This window comes from Mytilus edulis, chromosome 6 (assembly GCF_963676685.1).
Source record: "Mytilus edulis chromosome 6, xbMytEdul2.2, whole genome shotgun sequence".
Lineage (NCBI taxonomy): Eukaryota > Metazoa > Mollusca > Bivalvia > Mytilida > Mytilidae > Mytilus > Mytilus edulis.
In genome coordinates, this window is record NC_092349.1 from 85,671,233 (window position 1) to 85,691,728 (window position 20,496).

General features: G+C 31.7%; 1 protein-coding gene across 4 annotated transcripts; it reads right to left on the reverse strand.

Moving 5' to 3' along the window:
- Nucleotides 1-1,379: 1,379 nt before the first annotated feature.
- On the reverse strand, nt 1,380-12,583 carry LOC139528748 (uncharacterized). Of its 4 annotated transcripts, none has more exons than XM_071324922.1 (7): nt 12,252-12,583; nt 8,765-9,009; nt 8,014-8,343; nt 6,990-7,301; nt 5,230-5,271; nt 3,992-4,075; nt 1,380-3,610 (listed from the first exon to the last, which is right to left on the reverse strand). In XM_071324922.1, exons 2-7 carry the CDS (start codon nt 8,973-8,975, stop codon nt 1,527-1,529), a joined length of 3,063 nt encoding a protein of 1,020 aa, XP_071181023.1. In that variant the 5' UTR covers nt 8,976-9,009; nt 12,252-12,583; the 3' UTR covers nt 1,380-1,526. The 4 variants fall into 4 exon arrangements, with proteins under 4 accessions (XP_071181023.1, XP_071181021.1, XP_071181022.1 ...); XM_071324920.1 differs by having other exon boundaries at nt 8,765-9,046; XM_071324921.1 differs by having other exon boundaries at nt 12,210-12,577.
- Between the last annotated feature and the right edge of the window lie 7,913 nt (nt 12,584-20,496).

Here is a 20,496-nt window from a genome sequence, read left to right on the forward strand (position 1 = left end):
TTTTCAAACTGAGCAGCGAACTTCCTTAAACAATGAAAAAAGCCCATACCACATAATCAGCAATAACAAGCATAGATATGACAAAAGTAAAACAAACAATTCAAACGAGAAAAACTTACTGCCTCATGTAAGTACGAAACAATGAAAGAAAACAAATATTATATACAGTAACAAAAGACAACAACTGAATTACAGGCACATACAGCATGTGGAGGATTTTAAGTAGGTTGTTGTTGCCAAAACATAACCTGGTACTGTGGTGTAACAGTACAACGTCGAACAAACTATAAATCAAAGCATCATCGATGTTGTAATCCAGCCAATCGTAAAGCTATTCTGATATTTTTTCTGACTATACTTTTCATTTCCATAATCTTACTGTATGCTGTTGTCTAAAAGTGGAGAATTTCGCAATATTAATGCAAATATATATCTTGATATTTCAATTTTAGACACTGTCAGATTTATTAAAATCCTTTTTTTTTATATATACCCCTGCAACTGTAATGTACATTGTTTTACCCCTGTCTGTCCGTCCGTCCGTCCCATTAAGGGTTTATATAGATATTCCGCATAATTACTCCTACAGTTTGAATCCTTTCACTTTGCTGTCTGTATGTACATATATTGAAGGTGTGCATGTGATCAGGGTTTTGATTTTAATTAATATTTGCTCTTTTGGGAGATGATTGAACTTTCATAGGAGGAGCGATTCCGGGTATAATAGTTTGAATACTAGGAAGTTTTCACGTTGCTGGCTGTTGGTACATTTATTGAAGCTGTACATGTGGTCAGGGTTTTGATTTTTATGCTCTTTTGGGAGATAGTTGAACTTTGTCAAAATTAACACTTTGCATCAGCGTTGGAATCAATTGTGTCTCCCAGACACAATAATATCCCAAAGAAAGTCCTACAGTGTCTTTGTTATACTATAGTTACTTCAGAGAGGAATGCAGGAGCAGCACTCTGTCTAAATTGTCTAGTCTGGCTATGCCTATGGTCCTTTTGGGCTTAGCAGCTCTATAACCTTGTAAACGTTATTGACCATCATTGAAGATTATTCAGTATTTGTCGAAATGCTCATCTGGTGCAGTAAAACTGTATTGTTAATGTAACGCACGACGTCTTGCTTTAACTTCAGTAAACATTAGATAAAAAAATATGTAAATTTGTCTGTTAAATACAAAACCAACCAGCTATAACGATTAAAAATACATATAATGTCATTGTGACGTCATCAATTTGCAAATTTATCAAGAAAATATTAATTTTGACAAACTGTTTACCTAAATTTTGATAGTTTTGGCTACAAACGTGATTGGCTTCATGCTTGGTCCACCATATTTTGTTTTGTTAAAATGTGTATCTGAACTATTTACTTGTTTTTAAAACAATTTTATTTTGTCCACCTGTAACATAATATAGTTTTGAAGCTGTTAACATCTTTAAACAACGAGTTGAGACCTTCGTTGCCCTTCTCCCTTGCGTTGATTAAGCCATTAAAGTAAAAAAAAAACAATAAACTATTACTGTTTCTTTGAATGTTCTTCCAATACCATCACTATAGATCTATGACCATTGTCCGATGCGATGTCCAGCGGAGATTTCCCATCTGTCCGCTGCATCCATATGTTAGCATTTCTCTCTAACAATAAACAAACGATATCCCCATGTCCGACTTCACATGCATAGAATAACGGTGTTGTTCCATCAGTTTTTGTAACGTTCACATTTACATTGTGATCCAGAAGGATTTGGACTACTTCTTTATGTCCCATTAAACTAGCAAGGTGTAGTGGGTATGAACCAGCAAACATATCAAAAACATATTCTGGTAATGCAGTTTTCACGAACTCTTTAGCAACTAATGAACCGTATTTATTTGCAACTTTCAGCCAACTTTGTTGTACACTTTTAATAGTCTTTGGGGGATGTTTAGCAACAAAATCTACTATTATCTGTTTGTTTTGTAGGCATTTGTTACAGTCAGCTTTTTTAGCTAATAAAATTTCTACAATATCTGTAAAACCATTACGGGTGGCTGTCAAAAGCGGATTGTCACCATCATACATTTGTGCATCTATGTCCGCGTTATGTACAATTAATAAACGGACAACATCAAAATGATTTTGCTGAGCGGCCATTCTAAGAGGTGTGCCTCCTGCATTCTTACTCAAATTGACGTCTGCTTTCTTTTTCAATAACATTCTAACGATGTCTGTGTGACCATCTTGCGCCGCCATGAAAAGCGGAGTTACGCCATTGGCTCTACTCATATTGACATTACCATTGTTATCCAACAGCCACTCCACTATATCAGAATAACCACCACGACAAGACTTTATAAGAGGAGTATTGCCTGCTGCAAAGTCTTCTCGTTCATTATCCCTCTTATTGGCAAGATCAATTCGTTGAGATTTATCAAGTTGGTTAAGATTTTGCAACAATTGTTGCCTAAATTCAGGTATTCTCATGCTATCATTGTAGAAAACATTTGTGACTTTTCCGTTTGACCAATCAGAAATAAGTCTTTTTAAATAAAATTGAAGTTTTTGGTCAGGAAGTCTGATTGTAAACTCGACATCATTCTTGTGATCCTCTTGTGTTGGCTTCCACACGACACGTTCACTTAAGAAAGCACTGTCGCCATGCTTTATGATTAAATGTATCATCTTGTGACCAAAGTAGTGAGCGAAGAAGTCAAATAACCTGTCATGCAAACTACTATAAACATTATTCTCTTCAGAAATATAGCTACCAACTAAAGTGTCAATAGCACTTTTCAGCTTCATTTTAGATGTTCCTCTTTCCAGTAGACACGCTTCAAAAGTGTCATCTAGGAGATTTCTTTGTTCGTCAGTAATATCTCCAGAAAATAATTCTCCATCCAGTTTGTTATTATAGAGGACTATCATTACTAATGAACAAATTTCCATCAATCCAGAACAATATAATATATCTAGTTCGTCTTTATACACTTCAAATGGACTTTTGAAAAACTTGTACACATCCATTTTCGGCTTCAGATGACATAAAGAACAGAGGAGTGGGAAAGATTGTTCTGATACTTCAGTTAAGTCCAATTCATCCATTTGTTTTCCAAAATATGATTCTGCCATCTTTGTTTTTTCTGATCTTGTTAGACGCAATTCGTCAGATATCAAATTGCACACACACGACTTGAATGGTCGAGATAGAACTCCAAACTGTCTGTCCTTATAAACTTGTAACCGGCACGTTACAATAATCTTACAATATTTATCTTCTAATATGCTTTTAATCACAGGTAACAACTGTTGCCACTTTTCAATCTGTTGTTGACTAGCAGTGAATTTTCCACAAATATCATCTACAACAAAAACTGTCTTCCTACCAGGTTGGTAGTAATTTCTAATGTCTGTTGGCTCTATCACAGGTATAATTATGTACCCATTTGTCTTCAAATTTAGCGCAACATGTCGGGAAATATATGTCTTCCCTACACCGGCACTGCCTGTTATGGTCACACAATTGCTGTCCTGTACGCAGTTTCTAACATGTTCACTGCCCCTTGTAGAAATAAATGATCTATCCTTGAGTACCCATTCCTCAATCTGTGATCTCATTTGATCTGAGAAAAGAAAACATCTAACTTTTCACATAAAATTCCATAATTTAGTTCATTTTTGTATAGTTTCTTTTGAATATGGTAATCCTTTGTTTTTGTATTATCATTCAATAATTATTTCTAAAAAGAAATGTTCGATACCAGGTAAATAAGCAACAAATCAGTTTATAATCAGAATAAAAATAATTAAGACTCATTATTAGTTACTTTTTTAAATAATAACAGATTTGTTGAAATGGAAATGTTCTCTTGTTCATGTACATCAAATATAATTAAGATATTTCACAAATATACATAAAAGATAGATCAGACTTTATGTATTGGTAAAATAGACAGAAATGATTCTTTTAAGTTAGATTAATCAATAAAATGAAATCCAATTACCTCGTATATTTGCAGGAATAACTTTTTGAAGTTCACTTTGTATCTTTGTTAAATTCTCTTCTACTTGGGATATCATATCTAGTCCTAAATGAGAATAATTAAAAAAAAAAAAAAGTTTTCATATACATCCTGTACTTTCAACTATTGCAATTAATCAATGTTATTTATGCTCTTGCTTGTTTGTGTGTGTTGTTTTTTTACAACTTATTTAAAATTATACTATATATATAAGTGATATATGCCTTCCTGATGCCTTAAGGAGGTAGAACTAGGTTAAGGGAAATAACTCTTAACATCATCAGTACGTTTGTGTCAACCATTTTCAAAAATATATTCTAAGCTTCTAGGTTACATAGATTGTTTTCAATCTGTTTCAGGTAAATGCTTAAAATACATTGATGAACTTGACTTTTAAAAACGCTTAACTGATTTAAAGAGTTGTCTCCCTGAGCCAAGGTCTACCCCCTTAATGTGGGGAATAATTATATTCTTATAAGTTCTATTTTAAAAGCGTCATTGTTTATTATAGCATGTTTCTGTGATGGTGGTAGACATAATACAACTATTTATATCCAATACAGCTTGGAATTTCTATTGGGTGAGCGAAATGTTCAGACTGAATTTTAATAGAAAGGAAAATGCTAAATACTTGAAAATAATAATGGTGAAATGATTCTGTCCGGCGCTTCTATAGAACATTATTTAGAGATATAACTGAAGAATGACAAAAGTGACGCCACCCAAATTCGCACTAAATTTGAATTTTGTGGTAATTTTAATACGCATTGTGTCTAAGTTTCATAACATTCTGTTGAGACTAACGTAAAGTAGACATGAGGAACGAAAAATTCAGCACTTTATCCGTTTGTGAAGGAGCATAACCCTTAGGCTAGAAAGGTGAAGGGTGATGCCAATCACATCCAAACTTGATCTTTGTTTTATTATAATAAGCATTGTGTATAAGTTTCGTAACATTTAGTTTAGGCAAAGTAAAGTTTGGAAATGTAAAACAATTTCGGGACGTATGCACATATGGACGGACGAACATACATACAGACGAACAAGGTTAAAATTCAATGCCTCATCCGCTACAGCGTGGGCATAAAAAACTTTGGCGAGGTCTTAACAGGAGTGATAATAATATTAGTCACGATTCTTAACCTTGATCTTACATTAAATACTGAACTCAAGGAGGTATATCGGTGAACAACACCATTATAATAGTATGCTTTATATACCTTGTTCCTTCTTCCTTTGTCTTTCTCTAAATTTCATCATTCCTGTAAATAAGTGAATGGAAATTTTATCTGACAGAGTCGTGTGAACGTTATGAAATTCAAATTGCATAAGATATATACAAACGGAAATAATAATTTAAATACAATGAATGTATAAATATAGGCAACAGTAGTATAATATCTCTGTTCAAAAGTCATAAATCGATTAAGAGAAAACAAATCCGAGTTACAAACTAAAACCAAGGATAACACATCAACTATAAGAGGAAAACAACGAGAGAGAAAAACGAAAACTTAAGTAAAAACCTGAATTATCCTGTATGATACAATGAGGTGCATGTACAGATTTATTCCAATATGAATTGACGACTGCACAATATAACATTCTAAGCGGATGATCTCCTGCATTATCATTAGTTAATTATATAGTGCACAATTGACAGTTTGCACGTTCAACAATATAGTAGAATATTGTAGACACTGAAACCGTTTAGGAATTAGGAGCCCAAAAGGGGTCAAAAACAAGCGTTTTTCTAGTTTCAGGATTATAACTTGTGTACAAGAATTTCAATTGCTCTGAAATTATACAGCAATGTTTAAATCACAAGAAGAAGGTTTTGGATTCATTTTAGGGGTTATGGGGCCAAAGGTTAGGAATTAAGGGCCAAAAAGGGGCTAAAACAAGCATTTTTCTAGTTTCCAGACAAGAACTTGTGTGTAATTGTATGGATCTCTCTGAAATTGTACCGCAATTTACCATATAACTAAAGGGAGGCTGGGATTAAGTTTTCAGATAATTGCTCAAAATATGTAGGAATTAGGGGCCAAAAAAGGGCCAAAAAGAAGCATGTTTCTAGTTTCCAAACAATCATGACAATAACTTGTGTTTAAGTGTATGGATCTCTCTGAAATTATACTACAAGGTTCAATACTACAAAGGAAAGCATGGGATTGAGTTTAAGGGTTATTGCTCCAAGGGGATTTCAAAAAATTGGGGGGGGGGGGGGGGTGGTTGTTAACCATTATTTTAAGAGCTTTTTTTTTCAAAATTTCAAATTTTGAAATGTTTCAAGAAGAAATCTTCAATTGTACAGTATTATGCAATAGATTTGTTAGATCTTTGACCACATTAATTTTGTGACAAAAAACTATATTATGTCAAAAATTTTATCACAATCCAAATTCAGTATCAAGCTTCAATATTGTGACCAAATATGCCCCAACTGTTCAGGGTTCGACCACTGGGGTCGTATAAAGCTGCGCCTTGCGGAGCACCTGGTTTAAAATAAAGTTACTCCAATTACACCTATATTTTCACATTTCAATTAAAACGTGAAAAATACCCTTTTTACTCATGTAAAGTTCATGTGAAATTCACGTATGAGATCGTTTAATGGTGAATTTCCCGTGCAATGTTTACTTGAATTTCATATGTCACGTGAGCATAGGAAAATTACATTCACAAAAGCAAAGATAAAGATAAAAGCAAAATACTGAAAAATCAAACGGCAAAATCAAAAGACAGACGGTATCATACCAAAAAGGAAATATATGAAAACAAATAAAATGAAACAAATCTATTAGTTCTTCAACTTCGTAATTCATTTTGACCTGCTAATTCTTTTTTATTTGATCGTCACTGATGAGTCTTTTGTTGACGAAATGCGCATCTGGCATATAAATGTTAAGACTGGTGTCTGTGATTACGCAGAGGGCAATAAAAAATATAAAGTTTGCAATATGTTATTTTTGTAAATTACCTATATGACATAACTCCTTGTCATGCGTTGTCACCTCCGTATTTTCAAGGGCATCTAAAACATGTTCATGAGATGCATGTCGAATAGCTTCTAGAAACATATTGTAAGCATTTTTATCTTTGTACACTAATTTAGCCAAAAGACGTCTATTACTCTCGTGTTTAGTAAGGTTAAGAGTACATATTTCCTCTCGATCTTCTGGTTCCAGGACTTCTGATTGTAGAAGATGGTCAACTACATCTGTGGTACAATCCATATCTTCTACCAACAATTTGTAGTTTTTCTGTAATTTTATGTTATTTGCATTTACAACTGCAAGATAAAGAAAAAATTCTCATAAAATAAACAGTTTTTTGTACTATATAAGATGATTGTCAGCTAATGATCAGCAAATGGATAAGCCAATACTGAGTTCCACTGGTACCAAAACATACATGAACATAGGGCAAAATCCATAAAGCATATATGCATCATCTTTCTAGTAACGCATGTACAATTCCGAAAGTGTCGAATTACACTTACCGCACCAGAAGTGCAATTCGAATTTTCCGTCCCTCCGGAAGATGAATTGTCTCCTAAAACATCGAACAGGTATGTTAGGAACATCGAGAAGATAATCCTTAAAGTCTTATGCATTCCAATAACATCATTTTCTGGTCTTTGAGATTCAATTCACAATATATATAGAATCACAATAATACCAAGACCAGGAGATCAAAAACCCGTAAACAAACATGTAAAATCATACTAATAAACAAATAAGTTTCTGGAGGATTACTCTTATTGTCGATCTCGATATCAATATAAAATAAAAGAAGAATTAAACATGATTTTGGAACTAAAAGTCAAATACAGAAATACAAACCAACAATAGTTAAGCTTCTACTTGGAAATGCACATCTATATTACGACTTTTTTTTTTATTGTGTGCATCAAAACCTCTTTTATTGCAGCATTGTAATAAATCCTTGTTTTCTTTAATTTTGTGTAAGGTATATGCTCAAAATTATATTTAACTACTTACTAGTTTCAGTGTGTGAAATATTGGAAGGTGCTTCGCTGTTCACCCTAATTTTAATTCTATTAAAGAGTTCTTGGACATCAGGTTCAGAAGCACGCGGGTCCAACTGTATCAGGACATCTTTAAATATCTCGAAACACTCATATGGACGTTCAATGAGAATTTCCAACAGCAATTTATTACGTTCAAACTGTGTTGTCGGTTTAATTATTTCTTCCCTGTCCTCTATCGTTATAATACATTTAGAAATAAGGTTATCCAAGACCTGTTTGTCAAGTACTGTTTTATTGGCTAATTCAACAAGATGAAGATGATGTCCATGTTGAGATTGACCTGAAAACAATAAAATATGCACAGCAATGAGAGAACAAATAAAAATAAAACAGTTCTGGAACACGCAGAGTTTTAAACATTTTTTTTTTTTTATCGTATTCAACATTTAACAATCATTTCTATATGATCAAAAACTGAACTAGTTTGTTAATATTCTTCTGAAGGGTTTGCGAACTCTTAAAAAATGGTTCATGTCGATAATCTAAACACTAGGCTTTGACTTTTCATTTTAATAAGGTGAAGTGTAGTAAGAAGTTGTTTGAAAATGATTTACTCGGATGACGGGTAACTTCATCATCACAAACGACCATCATGAAATTGTACGAGTGAACAGAAATTAACGAACAAATTATTTAAGTTGCATATCGTTAAAAATATAAAATAAACCATTGTGTACGCTAATCAGAGATTAAAAACCAACCTATAGTTGCACTAGACTGTTTTTCCGTAAATGTGCGTTTTGGCACAACGTCTTCATATGCTTCTGTTTGGACATCAACACCATTAAATTCTATCGATCCATGTTGACGAACATCGTTATTGCCTTTGCGAACATTGTTTGTCTCTGGTTGTGCGTGAACTTTAGAAATATTACTGCTGTCTGGCTTGACATCTGGTGAAGCCATATCCATGGGTTGTTTCGAATTTTTTTTTATGTTCGTTAAGCTGGAATGTGCAATTAAGTGAGTTACTTTTATATTATCTGCAAATAAAAGGATAGAATTATGTTACTTATTTCTAAATTATAGCATTTAAATGTATCTGTTATGACTTATAAATGCTTACTCCGTTTATGTTTATTTATCTACATGTGTTTAGTCTTTAGTTATACAATGATCGTATTTAGCTTTTACATATACTTGTGATATGCATACGTCCAGTATTTATTGATCAACATTTAGCATAATCAGTCATTTGCAGCTTTTTTGTTTGTTTGTTTGTTTTAGTATTTCATTTAATCAAATGTTCAATTTTTATACCAGGTTAAAAGAGGGACGAAAGATACCAAAGGGACAGTCAAACTCATAAATCTAAAACAAACTGACAACGCCATGGCTAAAAATGAAAAAGACAAACAAACAACAGCACACACGACACAACATAGAAAACTAAAGAATAAACAACACGAACCCCACCAAATAACTAGGGGTGATCTCAGGTGCTCCGGAAGGGTAAGGATCTGTTTGCCACAAACTACATGTTTTTCGTTTTTGATGATATATTGGTCCATTACCAAATGCAATAATTTATTAAACATGTTAGAATGGAATTCATTTGATAGTTCAGATTTTTTAAATTTTAATTGAAATATATATTTCCAACCCGCCGAGTTCATTGTTCACTCTTTTGAACGCCATTGGTTATAATGTAGTAAGGTTAAACTATAGTATTAATGAATGGGTGTTTTTATAATGGCCCTGTTATATGTCCAAGGTCTGTAATAATGGTCGAGGAAGTCGGTAATGGCCCGAGGCAACGCCGAGGGCCATTACAGACATCCGAGGCCATTATTACTGACCGAGGTCATATAACAGGGCCGTTATAAAACACCCATTTCTTAATACATTTATTAACCAACTGAACAAAAGTATATGTGTTGCTACCAACTTGATGTACTCTCTTACTCTTTTAATGACAGTTTAGTTAAATATACCAAATATCCAAGATATAAAGTTGAAAGAAGTTATGTGTTGAAAAACAGGATGAACAGTGATCCCTTTATATGGTTCTTTATAACTCTTTAATGTTTGTTGCTGGTTACTAAATTAAACAAAATACAAAAAGGTATTATACTCTTTACAACTTAATTTTATTAACTTTATTAAAAACCCTAACTGGGCTTAATACAGACAAACTGGGCATTAATACAGGGCCATTACAGAAAAACAGGGCCATTACAGAAAAACAGGGCCATTACAGATAAACAGGGCCATTACAGAAAAACAGGGCCATTACAGAAAATATGTAATTTTTAATAAAAAGTCATTTTTGGCAATAATGTACTTAGTTGGTTAATAAAATGTGTTGTTTAATAAAATACTATAATTTTCCTCGGTGTTAGTTGTAACCTGGATTTGTTTTTTTCTCATAATCGATTTATGACTTTTGAACAGGGTAAACTAACTATTTTGGGCTACCGTCTAGTAAATAAGGCAACAGTAGTTTACCGCTGTTCAAAAGTCATAAATCTAAATGGTTGGAACAAATATAGGCTAATATCAAATTCGTCCGACGCACATTCGACATGCAAGAGACTCACCTGGGAGGCTTATATCAAGGAACGTTTTTACCGTTAAAGACTTTCGCTCATAAAGGGTTACGATACAGTCCCTGAGGAGGGAGCCAAATTGTTACCCTTGGCTAGAATTTGTTTTCGTCGCACTGAAAAGGGGGGTTTGGTGATAGTTATCAAAGGTACCAGGAATACAATTCAACACGCCAGATGCACGTTTCGTCTACATAAGACATAGTATATGGTGTTTTATTTTTGAAACAAACTCCTCACATGTACATGTGAAAGTCAATGCAGAAGCATTATAGTAGCACTTTAAAAAAAATCCGCTACTATCATACTCAAGATAACAGCACATTTGGCTAAAAGAAAACATGTTTCCGTTAATGTGGGTTTGCCTTGAAGTTCGGTATCTTTGCTATTTCACCTTTGATTATGTTTATACAGCTTGTGTTAAAATAACAACACTATATTACATGTCTTACATTGCTTGAAAGATGATAACAATACGCCTTCGTGTGGAATTTTACAAATAAGACGCAATAAGGTATATCATCCAAATAAACAGAACATATATTGAGAGAGATACAAATAAAAAAAAGGGTGAAGATGAATTTTCTTGTCTGGAAAGAACTGACAATCATATCTTTTTATTATCCTCCCTCCCCCTCCGAAATTTCTAATGGTCGTTCACTCCGAGTATCCACTACTTTAATGTAGATGATCAAAATAATTCCGGATGCACATGTATCCTCATTCGAAAAACAAACCAGTTGTACTTTTTGTTTGGTCGCCAAGGTTGCATTTTGTAACATGGTAAAATCATAACCTCCATTATTTTTGTGTTATTAACCCCTGACTACAGCTCTCGTAGCCATCTGTGACATTCGATCGGAATTCCATTCCCTAGTAATAACATTAGTCTTACGATAAAAATATTTAGTTGAATTGTTAAGGAATATTTTAGACTTACGTTAAATCTTATTGATTTTTTTGTGAAAAGGGCTACTGATAAACATTAACCATCTTAGCATGCTTAGTAAATACGTACTTTCATCTATCTTATCAATAGTTATTATAATGAGGGTGGTAAAGGGTTATTTTCGTGCAACGTGATCATCGTTTTTTATTTCACGTTCAACGTGTTTTTACTTTTTTATTTGACGTTCAGTCGTGCAAAACGGGTGCCTCGTTCAACGTGTTCTGCTTATTTAATTTTACGTGCATCGTGATTTTCAAAGTCTTATTTTGCGTGCTCGGTATTTTTGTAATAAAATTCAAACACTTGGCAGGGATCGTCAGGAAATACTTTTTTTAAAGCCGTAAACCAAATATATCATAAATGTGTATACTAAATCAGGATTATCAAGTAAAACAAAGAGTTAATATAATATATACATGATATACAAGAAGAGTTCTTAGACAGTGACTCAGTCACAAAAGGTTCACATAAAAGTATTTATTTTTCGTGCAATGTTCATTACAGAAACTATTTCACGTTCAACGTGAAATTATGTCTTATTTCACGTTTTTTTTCGTGAAAGCACCCCCCCCTCTCTTACCACCCTCTATAATGTATGTATTGCACTGAATCATAACTTATGTTAATATACTTATACATTTATACATTTACCTTTCGTTTTCAATATTATTCCTAATCTCGTAGAAAACTTACATGAATGCTGGTGTTAAATTATATCAGTTCAAAATTTCCACTATTACGTTCCGGTTTTGAAGTACTGTCATCATATGATCAATTTCCTGTGTGTTTCATTCTTAGTCTGGGTGCAGCATTAATATATATATATATACGCTTTCTTTCTAATTGTTACGTGGACATGGTGACATTCAAGTCATTTTAAAACTAATTATTGTTAATTCTGTGTAATATAAATCTTTCAGTAGCAGATCAAGTCTCACAAGTTCGTTTAAAGATCTTTGAAATGTCTCCTTTTCTCAACGAACCTCAACGAACACGTCAAAGACGTTAGTCACAAATCTAAAAATAAACTTCTATATTTAGATTTCAAAATTCCAATCGAACGGAAATAAGATAAGATAAGATAAGATAAGAATTTAATTAATCTAATCAAGAACCCATAAAGGGCATCATTTTACAACACAATATGATAGGAAAAAGCAAAACAGAAAACTAATACCATACTATAACGTTATGGACAGGATCAGAGCCTAACACAACATGTGTTTTATATAACTATAATATCAGATCACTGTCCTATCAGTTGCTCTTTACTTACTTGCTTTCACAAATGTAAAACTATAGAGACAAAATTAGATCCTCTCCCTGGTAAATTTATTTGGGATAACAAAGCAATTGATTGTTATACTACAAACATTCAAAACTCACATGTAAAACAAAGACTAGATGAATTTGTAAATGATAAACAGATTGATTGTAATTCAGCTGTTGAAAAATTCAATGCTATTTTGTGTGATACAGCACTTTTATCCACTAAATTTGTTCAAAAGAAAATCATGAATAGGCCTATTAAGAAAAATAAAAAACCATGGTTCTCAGACTCTTGTCATGACCTCCATACTACAGTTAAAAAGTACTGTTTACTTGTAAATAAGTTTCCAGACAATGGATCCTATAGAAAATCATTTTACTCATTCAAATCTAAATTAAGAAGAAGGTGTAAACAAGAAGAAAGAAGTTACAAGAGTCAAATCTGTGACCAAATTTCACTAAATATGAAAAAAGACCCAAAGACATTTTGGAATTTACTTAACAAATTAAGTTCTCTTTCAGAAATAAAAGAGGAAAACAATTTTGATCAAGAATTATTAATAAACTACTTTAAAAAAATGAACAGTACTTCTAATATCCAAAACAATAAATTCCATGACATAATTATTGAAAAATTAACAGCCTTAAAAAAGACACTAAATACATGCAACTCTGACAACGAATTTAATAAACACATTCAGCCAGCTGAAATTTTAAATGCAGTTAAAACACTTAAAAATGGTAAATCATCAGCTGAAGACTTAATTTCTAACGAAATGATTAAATGCGGTATGCCAGTATTATTAGAACCCCTATTAAAACTTTTTAACCTAGTATTTATGAAAGGCAGCTTCCCAAAATTATGGAACAAAAGTCTGATTACTTTAATTCATAAAAAGGGGAACAAATCTGACCCCTCTAATTATAGAGGTATCTCATTGACTTCTAATTTGGGAAAATTATTCAATAAAATTATACACACTAGACTTATGAAGTTTATTAACACCAATAATTTGATAAGTGAAAATCAGATTGGCTTCAAAGAAAAAGCTAGAACAGCAGATCATATATTCTCATTAAAGTCTATTGTAGACAAATATAAAACTAAAAAAAAGAAAATTTTTGCAGCATTTATAGATCTGCGAAAAGCCTTTGATACTGTCTGGAGGGAGGGTTTATTCTACATTCTACTCCAAAACAGACTTCCAGGCAAACTTTTTAACGTCATCCAATCAATGTATAATGACAACAAATGCAGAATTAAATTTCAAAATGGTATTAGCCATGAATTTATATCAAATTGCGGAGTAAAACAAGGGGATGTACTTAGCCCCACTTTGTTTAATATTTATATAAATGGCCTTGTAAATGACCTTGATCATGCAAACACTCAACCAATTATTATAGGAGATGTTAAACTAACATCATTATTATATGCAGATGACATTATTTTATTGTCTGAAACCCAAGAAGGGCTTCAAAATGCACTAAATGAGTTAACTAAATTTTGTTCCCTATGGAAACTTGATGTTAACAAACAAAAATCAAAAATTATAATATTCAATTCTAATGGAAAATCTCATTGTAATTATTTTAAAGTAGAAAAAGAACATCTTGAGACTGTTCAATCTATTTGTTACCTTGGAATAACTATAAATTGTTCAGGAAGTTTAAATCATTCAAAAAAAAATCTTATGGAAAAAGGAAGAAAAGCTTGGTTTAAAATTAAAAAAACAGTCTCTTTAGATAATTCTTGCAGTATGCTTGAAAAATTATTTGATACTTTAGTTGTTCCAATAACTCTTTATGGAAGTGAAGTTTGGGGTGTAAGCCAAGTGTTCAAAGATTCAGATCCATTTGAACATTTACATATTAAATTTATTAAAGAAATTTTAGGAGTACAGTGCAAAACAACAAATGTAGCCTGTTTAACTGAGACAAACAGAATCCCTTTGTACTTTAAAATTCACCTTTCAGCTATAAAATTTCTAAACCACATTGTAAACTCTCCTAACACTTTAGTCCATAAAATATATAATAATGTAGAGAAAACAAGTAAATGGGTTAACATTGTAAAAGACTGGTTAAATAAATTAGGTTTTGGTCATCTCACTTTTAATACTTTTAATTTAAAATATCACATAAATAGTATCCAACAAAGAATCTATGACCAGGCTTATCAAATTATGAATTGTTCTATCAATAAATGTGAAAAATTAAAATTCTTTTGTCATACTAAAAGAATTAGAAAAAGGCCCCCATATATTGATATATGTAAATTCAAAACCGACCGATCAGTTTTCAGTAAATTTAAACTAAGTGCGCATTCCCTAGCAATTGAAAGAGGGCGTTATACCAACATTGAAAGAAATAAACGCATTTGCTTATCCTGTAATAGACAAGAAATTGAGGATGAATACCATTTCTTCTCAATCTGTCCATGCTATAAATCATTAAGGGATACCTATATACAAAATATTAATAAAAATCTTAATTTCAATTTTATTAAATTGCAGTCCACTATAACATTAAATCATTTGACTGTACTTTTAAATAGCAGTCTACCAGTCATTATAAAAATCACCATAAAGTATATTAATGATTGTCTTTTATTAAGAACATCTGTGTAACTTTGTTTAATATGCAACCTAATTTTTGTTTGTGTTCTTTTTTATAATTGTTCATGAACATTAACAATGTGTAAACTGTTGATATTTATAGCCTTTTTCTTCTTCGCTGTGAATACCACTGTCACTCTAATATAGTTATAATCAATTTAACTATTGTCAGTTTATTGTTTTAATTTTGTATGCCATAACCATTTAATGTAAATGTGTTTGTGCGAATAAAATATTGTCTATTGTATTAAATCTTATAACAATAACATCAAATTACTTCATATATTTTGTTTACATCTGGATCTTATTTCTAAACCTTTAATAATGTAATTTCCTAGGCACATGAGAGTTGGTAAATGCTCATTTGTGAACAGCCAGAAATATTTCTTATCATTAGGTAGTTCTTTAAAATTAGTACAAAGAGTGATAACTTAACCAAATAATAATTGCCTCTGTTCATCATATGATGTACAATTTACTGTAAAATGGGTCTCATCTTCAATAGAATTTGATCCATAAGATAAGCAGTGATGACATAGACGTTGAGTTCTCTCTATGTATTTTTTACTATATCTATCTTTCTCAATTCTAAGATCATGAGCACTTATTCTCATTTTACATATAGCTCTTCTTATACTAAAATATTTAATTGATAAATAAGCCTCCTTTACAAAGTCAGTCTTGAGGTTGAAATAATTTTCTAATTTACTATTACCTTGTGAAAAGGTTTCAGATCTTTTGACCAACCAAAGTTTACATTTTACTAATTTAATTAATTTATTGAGCTTTGTATCTAAATTTTGTATATCAAGTGATTGAAGTTCATATTTCATAGATGAATACCAACAATTAATGTTTTCTGCATCTAAAATTTTATTTCAAACATAAGCATCATACAGTAACCCTTTGTCCATCTTGTTAAGCATGTGTACATATTTAACCATAGATATAATGACAGAAAAATAAAGAGGAAATCTTGCAACCTCTGATAACACTGCTAAATTTGAGGCTTTCTTATTTACACCAAGAATATACTTTAAATATCTGAAATGTGATTTTTCCAAATAATTATTTATGTAGATTAATTCAAAAAGATAATCACTTTTTTTTCTTGCAATCAGCAGAGTTAATTTTAAATGAACCCCAAATTTCACTACAATATAATAAAATTGGTTTTATTGTGTGATCATATAAATGAATTGCAGTATCAATACTTGGATTACAAGCTGACATGGATTTTTGTAATTTAAATTTTGCCTTTAAGGATTTTTTGAATAGCTCTTCTTTCCCCTGTTGAAAAAGACCACTAGAAGTAAAGACTATCCCTAAATATTTACATTTATTTACTCATTCTATAGCCTCTTTATATAAATAAAATGATTCCTTCAAAAATTTTCCAGGCTTGTTAAAAATTAGAACTTTTGTTTTGGATATATCTACCTAGCTGTTGCAATAACTTCTGAAAAGTAAGACTTTAATGAATTACTTTTCAGAAGTTATGATGCTTATGTTTGTAATAAAATTTTAGATGCAGAAAACATTAATTGTTGGTATTCATCTATGAAATATGAACTTCAATCACTTGATATACAAAATTTATTAAAGTCACAAGAAACCTCAAAAAACAAAAAAAATATGCAAATGTTTTTTATAACTAAATGGATAGTTTCCATTATCCAACTTATGTACATATACTTTTTTTCTGAAGAAAGTTCTTTAATTTGTCCACATTTAGAAGAAGTTGACTTATTTTTTAATTGCTTCCTTTCCAGGAACACGTACTTAATACCCATGCTTTTTGTTATTTGTTTACTATAAGGTGACAATCGGTAAACTTCGGCTTCAAAACACGGCATCTAATGAGCAGCCATATTTGTTGAATCATAACACTTGTAACAGACAGTGAGAAAAAAAATTGACGATTATACGATATATTTGCGTAAAAAATGAGAAAATCGTACACAGAGGACTAAGTTTATGATATTACATGCATTGGTTCAAGAATTAGATAAACATTATTTTTCACCACTCACTCGTTTCATATGACTTTAAATCAAATTATCGTTCGAACCGAAATATTTCAGCGGAATACTGCAGCGCAAAAAATAATAAATATAATGTTGTCTAGAATTGCAAAAGTTAATACATTGTATGACAGCTAGCTTTATAATTAAAAATTCCGCTCGGCCTGAAAGTATCTGCATGATGAATTTAATAATTTGATTATGATTTGAACTGTCAATTTTCTACCAAATCTACATTCAGTGTGTCTCATCCAATACGAAACTGTGACCATGGAAACACCAAAATGTGTAGATTGAAAAATTATGTTCCATCTCTTTGACCTTGTACAGCATTTTTCAATTACACACTCATCGTAATAGAAATGTAGAATTTTAATACGAAATAAGATGATCCCAGGAGTCATATCAATACACTGCCATTTAAGAATGTTCTAATGTCTTCAATATCGTTCACAACACCACCTATAAACCATAAACGTGTGAAATCCATTTCAATTTGCTTGACATATTATTTCAAGATGCATTGAATGATATATAGGGTGAGCCTCAAGGGGGCATTCCCAGCCATTGCCGTTCGTTATCAAAAGATGGTTGTTTACTACGGAAACCTTCGGTATTATAATATTGGTAAAAGAGGTACGAAAGATACCAGAGGGACAGTCAAACCGTTCATAAATCGAAAATAAACTGACAACGCCATGGCTAAAAATGAAAAAGACAAACAATAGAACACATGACACAACATAGACAACTAAAAATAAGCAACACGAACCCCATCAAAAACTATGGGTGATCTTAGGTGCTCCGGAAGGGTAAGCAGATCCTGCTCCACATGTGGGACCCGTCGTGTTGCTTATGTTATTACAAATCCGGTAAATAGTCTAAATCGGTAGGTCACATTCATGAACGGGAAGGGGATTGTAGTTACTTGTAGGTAAGATTCCATGTCTTTTATATAATAATATCAATTGAGCAAAACACCTGGCAACAGTTTAAAACAAAAATACAATTACACAATCTTTGACAAGGAAAATAAAAATTGAAAGGATGGGATTCAAATATTGGTAAATTTCCTTGGAAGTCTTTAAAAATAATGATTCGAAAAAGCACCTTGTAAACTTGGTTGGGGAAAAACATTATGACCTTTATTTTTATGGATATATTAAATTACAAATGGAAATGTTAATTGTAATTGCTTGAAAGATTCTCTGATCAACATTTTTTAGAAAGCTCATTAGAAACCATATATTTGTAACCTATTGTCAAAGCTTCTATTTGGAACAGTTTCTTGTGGTCCTCAGAGAAGATGCTCTGTTCAAAAACAAAAATAACAAAAATAATGAACTCCGAGGAAAATTCTAAATGGAGCAGTCTCTTATCAAGTGGCAAAAACAAAAGCTCAAACACATACAAAAATGGAAAACAGCTGTCATATTTCTGACTAAGGCAGTTTCTTGTGTAGGAAATGGTGGATTGAATCGAGTGTTATAGCTAGCTAATACTCGTTAATTTCCAAAAAGTCTGTTAGAATACTATTTATTGAGAAATACACATAGCAACCATATTTTTGGTTGAAAATATGACTAAATTTTGTGATTCACATTTTAGTAAATTTACTTGACTCTCAGAAACAAAATATTTTGAAGAAAGAAACATAGCTATCATATATGTTTCAGTTTGGACACATTTTGGCAGAAACATTTATATTGAAATTTATCATGTTTAGAACTTTAGATTCCAATGTTGGTAAGTCTCCTGAAAGACTCAAAGTCCCATAGTTTTTAAAGATAAACGCATAACAACAAAATGAAACTGTTGTATTCTTTTAGAAAAGAACCTAGCAACCATACATCCGTAGATAGTGTTCTACATCTCTGCCAAGGTCCAGCCGATCCTGAAGGTTTATGCTTACAAAGCACATGAACAAAAAGATGGCTTGACAAAAGAAGTGGTGGTTTCTGTCCAATAAACAATCTTAACTTTGTATTTAAGGAAGCACAATACCAAGATTTTTCATCCACAATCAGACATCTTTAAACTGATGTAATTCCACTCACCCTTCTTTAAATTTTATAAATGAGGTACCAAGAGAAAGAAGAAAGATTAATCTTTCAAATTGTGATAATTCCATTATGACATAATTATTACATAATTAATTGTTATGTAATTCTTTGCTATAATGTGATGTCCACACTTGAATGAATTTAACTTCTTTGTTATTCATAGCATCCCAAAATATTTTATGGATTCTTGCACAACACAGTTTAACTTCCAAAACTGGGTCTCAGATTTTTCCTATTGTATTTCATTCTCTCATAAATCTTCAATGAAGTTTGCAACATCAATTCATAAGAGATCACTAAATTCAATTGGGTATAAAATTTGTTCTATTGATGTTTTTGGAAATCTGAGACACGGATTTGGAGGTCAAGCTGTGTTGTACAAGAATCCATTTTTGGGATGCTATGAAGAACAAAGATGCTAAATTCATTCAAGTGTGGACATCACAATATAGCCAACTAATTCCATAACAATTATGTCATAATGAAATTATCACAATTTGAAAGATTAATCTTTCTTCTTTCTTTTGGTACCTCATTTAAAATATAAAGAAGGATGAAATAAATTATGTCATTTCTACCTACCATGAGTTGTATCTATAGTAGAACCTTGTAACATTTGACCATTTCTACCTACCATGAGTGTTATCTATAGTAGAACCTTGTAACATTTGAACATTTCTACCTACCATGAGTTATATCTATAGTAGAACCTTGTAACATTCGATCATTTCTACCTACCATGAGTTATATCTATAGTAGAACCTTGTAACATTTGATCATTTCTACCTACCATGAGTTATATCTATAGAAGAACCTTGTAACATTTGATCATTTCTACCTACCATGAGTGTTATCTATAGTAGAACCTTGTAACATTTGATCATTTCTACCTACCATGAGTTATTATCTATAGAAGAACCTTGTAACATTTGATCATTTCTACCTACCATGAGTGTTATCTATA

Excerpts from the sequence above, each read along its gene's own strand:
- LOC139528748 (XM_071324922.1), bottom strand. The coding sequence starts at position 8,975 with ATGGATATGGCTTCACCAGATGTCAAGCCAGACAGCAGTAATATTTCT. Across the intron at positions 4,076-5,229 it reads ACAAAGGAAGAAGGAACAAG|GACTAGATATGATATCCCAA; the intron begins GTATATAAAGCA and ends ATTCTCATTTAG. Across the intron at positions 3,611-3,991 it reads TATTCCTGCAAATATACGAG|ATCAAATGAGATCACAGATT; the intron begins GTAATTGGATTT and ends TTCTTTTCTCAG.